Here is a 9,624-nt window from a genome sequence, read left to right as displayed (position 1 = left end):
AAAGCTGTAAACAGTTCCTGTGGTACTCTTACCTTAACTGTTTAGGTCTCTGCTTCAGCCCATCTATACATATGGGATTTTTTCTTATCTATCTCTAGCCCAGCGTTCCGTGCTCTCTATAAAGTTCTGGCCAGACTCCCAAGTCTCAACAAAAGTCAGGTAGACTTAAATGAAGTGTTGGTGTTTAGTCAGAAAGGAAACAAAAGTCATAGGCTCTATCATAGAATGGGGGCTTGTCCTTGCTTAGTCGGTTCTTGGAGAACACAGGGGGACATCATCAGCACCATCTTGCATCACAAGCAGAATCCTTTGAGCCTTTAAGACTGTGAGACACTGGATGCAGCGTTGCGCCCCCACCTTTTGTAAACATTTACAAGGTTACCAGCCTGTGAGCTTTGAGATGAGATTACAAAACACAAATAATGCAGCTGCCCCCTCGTTTACACTACAAACTCCAAAAAGCAGGTACCAGAGATATTGGAACATTTTTATTATAGTAATTTTACTCTAATCGTCAGGATCAAATAAGTTTTAACTGGACCATAATTAAACAAACAACTTCCTACTCCAAGAATCCTCTTAGCAGAAATCTGGAATCAGTGAAAATATTCACCTTTGCCGGCTTTTATTCCAGACATCTATCAAGATTGTACAAGGGTGCTCAGCTGCTACACTACAACAAAAACAGTTGTTTTCTACAACTATCATCCTCAACCATCCTTTATGGCTGCCAACAGAGTGAAGCCATTGGCAATTCACCAACCTGAGAAAACCGTTTTAAGATGGCCACTGAAGGATGGTAGGGCGTCCTACCAGGTAGAGGGGTGGAGTCTAAGAGGGTGCTGGTTTGGATCCTAAATCTTTTTCTAGGGAGGAAAATACATAACAACTCTTTTTCTTAAATTCTCTCCGCATCAAAAACTTTGAAATGTCCCTTATCGCCTGCCTCTCTCTTCAGCGGGCACTCTGAAGGATTCCAGTTTCTCACAAAGGAGGCTACACCAAGTCACTACCTGACTAGACTGACTCTATACCAAATCACTGTCTTTCAGACTCTGACTAAAACATGTTGCTATCCTTCACTAGTTCTCACAGTCTTGTGTGACTCCCCAAAGAGAGTGGAAAGCACACTTGGCCAGGGCAGGTCTCTGCAATCTAAACTCTGTCACAATCTATGGGCAAAACCAGTCCCAAACAAACATTATCCCAGACACAATGGGGCAGATTTACTTACCCGGCCCATTCGCGATCCAGCAGCGCGTTCTCTGCTGTGGATTCGGGTCCGACCGGGATTCACTAAGGTAGTTCCTCCGCCGTCCACCAGATGTCGCTGCTGCGCTGAAGTCCGCCGCGACCCGCTGGAATGCCCTGAAATTCACCGGCCTATTCCTAGTGAAGGTAAGTGCAATTTTCGTGACACATTTTTTTTTTTTAAATGCGGCGGTTTTTCCTAATCCATCGGGTTTTCGTTCGGCCAGGCCCCCCCATTTCCGTCGCGTGCATGCCAGCGCCGATGCGCCAAAATCCGATCGTGTGCGCCAAAATCCCGGGGCAATTCAAGGAAAATCGGAAACATTCGGGTCTCACGGTGGGAAAATGCGAATCGGGCCTTTAGTAAATGACCCCCAATGATAATCTGACCAACAGAACACCTCCCACTCTAGCATTGTGGACATCTAAGGGTTACTTATTTCCATTTCACAGCTTCAGCTAACATCACAGACTGTCTGATTGTCCATCGGTGTCCAATCACTGTCAGTCACCTTACAAGTGGTTCTTTGCCACAATTATAGAGAGCATACTGTTATATATGGACATTTAAAGGCAAAATACATAATATCACACAAGGAGATGACCTTACCCAGTCCATCCAGCCAGTGAAACAGTAGTGACAGTCAAGGCAGACAATGAAGTAGACTTACCCCGAGCGCTCATTGTCAATTCTGGTCACTGGCCGCCTGGATTCCTGCAGAGAGAATATACTCCAAGACATTCTTCCAAAATGTTTTATGAACTATAAACCATTTCTTCCAGAGACCTTGTTCTCATATAAACAGAATGTATATATTATCCCAGCTACACAATGTACAGAGAATGGCTCCAAAAGCTTCTTGCCAACCAAAACAGGATAAGGGGAAGAAAACAGGCTGAGGGACAACCATCTCTAACAAGTGTCAAGAAGAAGCTGGCAAACTAAGCAAACAGGTCACAAATCATGACATGGCTGACAGTGGTCATCATAACCCCCGGCTAAGACTAAAATGTCGTCCGCTTTATCCAAAATGGCTTCCGCTGGATCCAAAATGGCGTCTGTAGAGGAATATATCTCTTACAAAGGAAACGTGCCAAGTAACCTCCAGTTGACCCCAAGCCTGCCTGCAGTCCCTAGCCCAATGGCTATATGACTACGGGCTTTCAAAACTCTAAAAGTAGTGGGGGGAACAAGGGGCAAGGGAAATGTTTTTTTGAATTGTGTCCTGGGTTATATTGTGTATTATGTATGTCGTAATTGTGTTTTTTTTAAAATCTTATATTATTCAATGTAATGTCCTGTTATCCAGGACTGAAGTGACATTGCAGACAATGGACATATAAGGACAAGCTGTTTCTCCATTACCACTACCACTGGACACACCCAGGATTGTTTTCAGGTCTCTGGTGATCTGATTGATGTCCCTCTTCTGTCAGCTCTTAATCCTATTACATATGACTCCTTAATTCTTCCACAATCTCTTTTGGCCCATCTAACCATGAGAACAGAACTAGAACCCGGTCAGGATCTCACACATCCCACGACTTAATGTATCCGGCTTGACATGGGCGCGTGCCCTAAATAATACGCTGGGGCAGGAGCGCTGTGCTATGATAAATTCCCCCATTGTGTCCTCTCTGTCCTACTATCACTGATGTTAGTCTCTTCTCTAGGCTCATCTCTTATACAAGACAATGGGGAAGATTTATTTACCCGGTCCATTCTCGATCCAGCGACGCGGTCTCTGCAGAGGATTCGAGTTCTGCCGGGATTCACTAAGGTAGTTCCTCCGACTTCCACCAGGTGTCGCTACTGCGCTGAAGTTCATAGGAGTGCACTGAAGTTCCCAGTCCGATCGTGGGTGTAGGTAAGCGCCTGTCAAGCGACACTTTTTTTTAAAAAAATGCGGCGGTTTTTCCGAATCCGTCGGGTTTTTGTACGGCCAATCCCCCCCCATTTCCGTCGCGTGCATGCCGCCACCGATGCGCCACAATCCGATCGCGTGTGCCAAAATCCCGGGCCAATTCATGGAAAATTGGTGCAAAATCGGAAATATTCGGGTAACCCGACAGAGAAACGCGATTCGGGCTATTAGTAAATGACCCCAATGTTCTCCATTGAGAAGATTCTTGTAGTTTGCTCCAGGCTCCATCTTTCTAGAATGATTGTAATGAAAATAAACCCCTTTCCACCTCTCAGATGATTCTCCCTTCATGGGATTTTAATTGTAATGTTACTTCTATGTTACTCCCCTTCCCCCACATTATTCACACAATGTTATTTTCCTTACATTCTAGAACTGGTGAAGAATCTAGAAAAGGGTCTCAGCCTGTCAGGGTTGTGAGCGAGCATTATGCCAGGTTGGTAGCCACGTGGGCCTCTCTCTCTCGCTTCCTGTGCCCCTCTGTGTACAGGGGGTGTCTGTCAAAAGTGGTGTGAAGCTGAGCTCAAGTTCCCTCAAGGGGGTGCAGAACATCACAGGGAGCATAAACTACAGAAAGGGGGTGTTATAAGGAAGCAGCTAGGAAATAGTAGGGTAGTATAAGGAGGGGTGTACAGGAAAGGGGCATTATAAGTGGGGGTGACCCAGGAGGAGGACAGTGTACTGTATGGGAAGACAAAGGCTGCGTTATATAGCACTGGGGACAGTAAGGTCTTGGGGTGTATATTATATTTTGTGGTCACATATGGGGGGTTGTGCCCTCTCCCCTCTTCCACCCGGTAAAATGCTTATGGAATATTTGTGTAAATAACTGAAAAACTCTTTCATGTGGTTTCATTATTTTATTCTTGATCAGTACTTGGGGTGGGGGCAGTTAGTCCTCCATGACAGTGGAGAAGATAAGGGGGTCCATGTCTGGATGTTCCTTCTGGGCTTATGTGCCATCTTTTCCCTGGAAGAGGGTCCCTGGTAGGTGTAAAAATAGGGCGGCCAAAGACGATCCAGAGGGTGAGCAGAGGGTGGGCTTGTGTCCATCTCTTATAAAGAGACTCTGGTAATGGTGTTTCTATTGTGCGGACAGGACAAGAAGAATCTGAAGAACCTGCAGGAGACAAGACCAGGAGATTATGGTGAAAATAGTGACTGGTGAGTCCGGATATGGAGACCCTCAGCCATCCTCTCTACTCGGGCTTATAGGAGAGCAGTACAGAGGATTTGTCATGTGATGGAGAAAGAATAAAACTGTCCAAGTGCTGGAGGCAGAACATGTGCTGAGGAGAAGGGCGTCCGGGCACTTACTTTGTCTCTGATGCTGTATGGCACAAGGCATTGTCGTGTATTCCATTATCCCAGCTGGAGCACGAGGTGCAGGATGGTGGCGGTGACTCCATGGAGGGCACTGAGCAGGACCCGGAGGAAGGTGGTGTTTTGGTCCCATGCAGCCCGGCAGCGGGAAGCGGAGAGACTGGGTCTGCAGGAGCAGTTATCGCTGCAGCAGTTTACAGGTGCCGGGTTTGTGGTCCACTCTGTGGCCTGCTACCTTCACATGTTACAGAATAGATATCTGCAGGTTTCCATGAGCGCTGAGCAGGGGACAACAGAGCTGCTGATTTACTGCACCGTGCCAGAAACAGGAGAGAACGATCCCTCTACTCCTTGGGGTCAGCACCGCAGCAGCACAAGAAGAACCTGAAGAACCTGCAGGAGACAAGACCACAGGGGATTGTGGTGACATTAGTGACTGGTGAGTCCTGATATGGAGACCCTCAACCATCCTCTCTACTCAGTCTAGGGGAAGGGTAAAGAGGATTTAGCATAGAGTCATGTACTTACCTTGCAACTCTCTGACCTCCTCTGCTGCTGCAGAAAAAGAAAGATGAAACATCAGTCATGTCACTGCACCGATACAGATAAGGGAGGAAATGAGTGCCCAGAACAACAACCACCATCATCCCCCATTAACCATAAATGGCATAAAAGCACAAAGCCACCACTAGGGGGAGCTCATTGCCTCTATTAGAGTAGTGATACACAACCCTATGCAGTGAGCGCCCCCTAGTGTCCTCCAGAGGTAGAGAGAAAATAAGCCGATTACTCACGTCTGCTTCCTGCTGCCTCGGCTGAAGCACTTTGGTGTCCACCACCGGCGTCTTGGCCTGATGGAAAAATAAAGTATAAAAAATAAAAATAAAGAATAATTGCCATGATCATTGTGGCGCAGTGGGGGCTCGTGAGACCCGGTTGCCGACATTCCTGCCCCGTGCCTGCACACTTTATAAAAATCTGTGAACATTCACCGATGAATATTGTCAGGTTTTTACTCAAAGCTACTCCAGGTCTACCTGCCATAGTTGTGTCTGAAAACCCAGCGCACCAGCACATACATCTAAGCCTCATGATGCCTCCACTGTGGCGGGGGGGGGTGCTTTATCATCCGTGCTCCGGCGTATGATAAATCTCCCCCATCATCTGTAAAATTGTAGACATTACGATGGTTTTGGGTCACTTACTGGGTAGACGGGCGGCTTGGCCCAGCGACGGCCTCCTCATCCTCTTCCTCCGGTTCATCCTCCTCCTCGCTGTAAGACAAAGAACATAAATGAAGTATAAATCTAGTTCCATCGTCTTCTCTCTATCTGAATGGGGTAGTGGTCATGTGAAATGAAGTTTGTGACCCCCCTGTTATTCAGCAGTGTGGCCCGGGTTATAGACTTACACGGTTTCCATTATATAAAACGGAGGTATCTTCAGTCTCCTCATCCTAAAATTTAAAACACATCACTGGTTACTGGCGATACCAAAGCCAAAAACCCCAAAACAACCTCATATAAGCCCCCTGTGTCCTCATATACCTCTTGTGCCCTCCAATATTATTTTATTAAACAAAAAAGGGACCTACAGAATGAGCCCCTTCTATTTGGAGTCCTAAACAGAATAGAAGTATCAGGTAATTACCGTGTCGGGGGTTCCGATCCCATCACTCGGCACCGCCACCTGTTTGGGGAATGCGATAAGATACATGATATATACACATATACGATGCGCCCAGTCATAATAAATCCACCCCAATAACTTGTCTTATGATATAGATCATATACTTACTCCCACATATCTTCATCCTCCTCCTCTTCCTCCTCCTCCATCTCTCTGATGTTCCTTCTCCTCTCCTCCATCTGCCACAACTGCTCCTCGTCCATCTCCCTGATGTTAAACTCCTCCACCGCCAACTCCTCCACCTCTCTGATGTTATCTCCCTGCGCCATCTGCCACAACTCCTCCTCATCCAACTCCCTGCTGTTAAACATCTCCACCGCCGTCTCCTCCACCGCTCCGATGTAATCTCCCTGCCCCATCCTCCACAACTCCTCCTCCAACTCATCCAACTCCCTGTTGTTAAACGCCTCCATCTCCATCTCCTCCACCTCTCCGATGTTCCTCCTCTCCGCCATCTGCCACAACTCCTCCTCCAACTCATCCAACTCCCTGTTGTGAAGCGCCACTCCGATGTTATCTCCCTGCGCCATCTCCTCCACCTCTCCGATGTTCATCCTCTCCGCCATCTCCTCCAACTCTCTGATGTTCCTCCTCTCCGCCATCTCCTCCACCTCTCCGATGTTCCTCCTCTCCACCATCTCCCACAACTCCTCCTCCAACTCATCCAACTCCCTGTTGTTAAACTCCTCCACCTCCGTCTCCTCCACCTCTCCGATGTTCTTCCACTCCGCCTCTCCCCACAACTCATCCTCCAACTCCCTGATGTTAAACTCCTCCACCAACGTCTCCTCCACCACCTCGTCGTCCTCCATCCTATAAATAAATAAGACAGTCAGTTTTTCATGGACAATAACGATTATCTCTACGGACAAAGAAATGAGATACCAATTATATGTGGACCAAAACCATCATCAACGCAACCTAAGCCCAGAAGCTACAACCTAGTAAGCTAATAATACGGCAGCTCCCAATATACGGCTGGCAGCCACTACTAGAGGGCACTGACTGTATATGGATTTACATACATCTATGGTATCACTCAATGGTGGCTGTATACAGCAGGAAACAAACCGGGGCTAGGCCCCCTCTCCCCAAGGGCCCCCTGGCAGTGACTTCCTCATCAGCCGCCTCTATAGTAGGTACACCCCCGCCTGCCTCATTTATCTCCTGGACTACATCTATAGGGCTCGTCCATAGGAGGTGATATCACACATTGGGGGGATTTAGTAATGTGTTGCAGGGTGTAACAGTGCAGACCTCGACAACACTGCTGTTAGGATAAATCCACTGTTACACCTGCTTTTAGCTCCTAATTTTTTGGGCACTTGGACAAATTTAGACCAAACCCCGTTTTCCAAGAAGTTACACCCCTTTCACCAAACTAGTCAGGAAAGTGAACAAACCCATAATCTTTTGACGCCGGCGCAATAATAAATTCCCTCAATCCCCCCTCCCTCCTAATGTACATTTATTGAAAAGAGGGACTTACCGCAAAAATCACAAAACAATCACCAACCAGCACCAACTCTGTAAAAGATGAAATGTAAAGAAGTGGCCATTACTGAAGAGAAGGAGCCATGATAGCAGACAATGAAGAGTATAACCAGAGCTGAGGACACAGCGGACTTACCTCAAACGCCTACAAAAACCCTCAGAGGTGTGAAAGTTCCGCCGCTCCTTATATACCCGTGTGATGTCATAACGTAGCAGGAGGAGCCAACGGAACATTCCGTGACATCACAAGCAGCTCCAGCAGATTCCTGGGTCCTGATTGGGTGATTGATATGTGTGACCTATGTCATAATATGTGGGGGAGGAGCTAACAATCCCACAGCCAATCAAATCCCTTACAGAAGAAATGTACACAATCTAATGTATCTGATCTATATACCGTGTCATTGTGGTGTTATCATTCTCAGGGTCTTGGGGGCTTTTAGTGTCACCCCTGGAGGACCCTCCTAGTGAACATCATCAGTTTTTATTTTATATTGAACCCACTGAAACCATTTTAGAAACCATAACTCCTCCAATACTGCCCCCTGTGGACCCACACTAGAATAAATCACTACATTTTAAATGGGTTGGCCAGAAATAGGTCTGTCCTCAGGAGAGGCCCAGAGTAGGTGTCTCACAAAACAGTTGTCTCATGGTCCCCGCAGCGGCCATCGCTATCACCAAAGATAGGCCATCGGAAAGAGGATGGAAGATCAGTACTACCGTACTATAGTAACCATAGCAATGGCTACAGGGTCCTAGGAGGGACAAACAGTGTACAGGCAGCCATAGCCACATACAATGATGGTCATGTCCAAGTAAAGTTTGAAGCCAAAGATTTATATAATGATTTTATTCAGAGATTAATATTAATTATCATGAAGGCTCCATGTATATATTACAGCTCACTAGCAGGGGCCATATGGAGATTATAACTTACAATGGGGACAGTGTGCAGGTACATTATCCCTCCTAATGAATGACACTACACTCTAAATAATTTCCTCTAATAATAGATAATTAAATATTATAATGCAGGGGATCTGTATATATACACTGGGAGAGAAGGTTTTTGGCCAATCAGCATTGTCAATGCACCACAAAGATTTAGAGCAAGTGATGTCATCCCCCAAACCCAATGATTGGATGAGGCGTTTCCTGTCAACTCCGATACTTCTAGTCCAGTCAGCGCCGGACCAGAACCCAAACATCCTCCTTTTTATTCACACTTCAAGCATACCAAAAAAACACATCTTTAATTCATTGGACTCATTTACTAAGGGCCAAGCGCCAGTTTTCTGTCAGACTTTGCACATTATTTTTAGTGTAAACTGCTTGCCCAGGTATATAAGAAGTGTCAGCTGCATTAGGCATTATGTGATAAAAATCAGGGCGCGTTCCTGTGCCAAGTCTGACCACGCGTCAGTTGTAACATGCAAAGTCTGACATAAGTGTGTCACACGCCACATATTAAAGGTGCACCAAAAAAAGTGATGCAGTCTGTCGGGGCAGGGCAGGGGGCGCCAGATTCATGAAGAACCAGCATCATAAATCCTGAATCTGGCGCCCCCTGCACACTACACGGGACACTGCACATAGTACACACCGCACTGCTCTTAGTAATATAAATTATTTAAGAGGTACTTTCACGTTTGTATATCGATACGTTGTGTTGTGAGTGGCATATGTGATTTTTGTAGGAGTGAACTCGGTTTAAAATCCTTGATCCTGGTGGTAGATCGTCCTTTAAAACCAAGCACACTGACATACAGGTAGGTGTGTGCCACGGCTGGCAACATCCACTTTTCTTCAAACTTCTTATGTGTTTATTTTTAAGAACAAAGGGTTTTAACAAATTATGCAAATAATCCACTTGGTTGTAATCATAGGAGGAGCCCCTTGAAAAAAAATATTATAAATCTACAGATATGTCCCAATGACT

General features: G+C 46.2%; 1 protein-coding gene across 2 annotated transcripts; it reads right to left on the bottom strand.

The window, feature by feature from the left end:
* Positions 1 to 4,437: 4,437 nt before the first annotated feature.
* On the bottom strand, positions 4,438 to 8,383 carry LOC140065089 (uncharacterized). 2 transcript variants are annotated; one of them, XM_072112613.1, is made up of 8 exons: positions 7,819 to 8,383; positions 7,678 to 7,715; positions 6,297 to 7,001; positions 6,150 to 6,188; positions 5,705 to 5,955; positions 5,294 to 5,350; positions 5,028 to 5,054; positions 4,438 to 4,892 (listed from the first exon to the last, which is right to left on the bottom strand). In XM_072112613.1, the coding sequence occupies exons 3-5, from the start codon at positions 6,998 to 7,000 to the stop codon at positions 5,907 to 5,909; spliced, it is 792 nt and encodes a 263-aa protein (XP_071968714.1). In that variant the 5' UTR covers position 7,001; positions 7,678 to 7,715; positions 7,819 to 8,383; the 3' UTR covers positions 4,438 to 4,892; positions 5,028 to 5,054; positions 5,294 to 5,350; positions 5,705 to 5,906. The 2 variants fall into 2 exon arrangements, with proteins under 2 accessions (XP_071968714.1, XP_071968800.1); XM_072112699.1 differs by lacking the exon at positions 7,819 to 8,383 and having other exon boundaries at positions 5,028 to 5,051; positions 7,678 to 7,812.
* Between the last annotated feature and the right edge of the window lie 1,241 nt (positions 8,384 to 9,624).

Source organism: Engystomops pustulosus, chromosome 1 (genome assembly GCF_040894005.1).
Source record: "Engystomops pustulosus chromosome 1, aEngPut4.maternal, whole genome shotgun sequence".
In the NCBI taxonomy this organism is placed as follows: domain Eukaryota; kingdom Metazoa; phylum Chordata; class Amphibia; order Anura; family Leptodactylidae; genus Engystomops; species Engystomops pustulosus.
The sequence above is the reverse complement of the archived record's forward strand: the minus strand, read 5'-3'. Positions and strand labels throughout refer to the sequence as shown.

Coding starts and splice junctions, on each gene's coding strand:
- LOC140065089 (XM_072112613.1), bottom strand. CDS start 7,000: ATGGAGGACGACGAGGTGGTGGAGGAGACGTTGGTGGAGGAGTTTAAC. Junction 6,189..6,296: donor GAGGATGAAGATATGTGGGA/GTAAGTATATGA, acceptor TTCCCCAAACAG/GTGGCGGTGCCGAGTGATGG. Junction 5,956..6,149: donor GGATCGGAACCCCCGACACG/GTAATTACCTGA, acceptor TTTAAATTTTAG/GATGAGGAGACTGAAGATAC.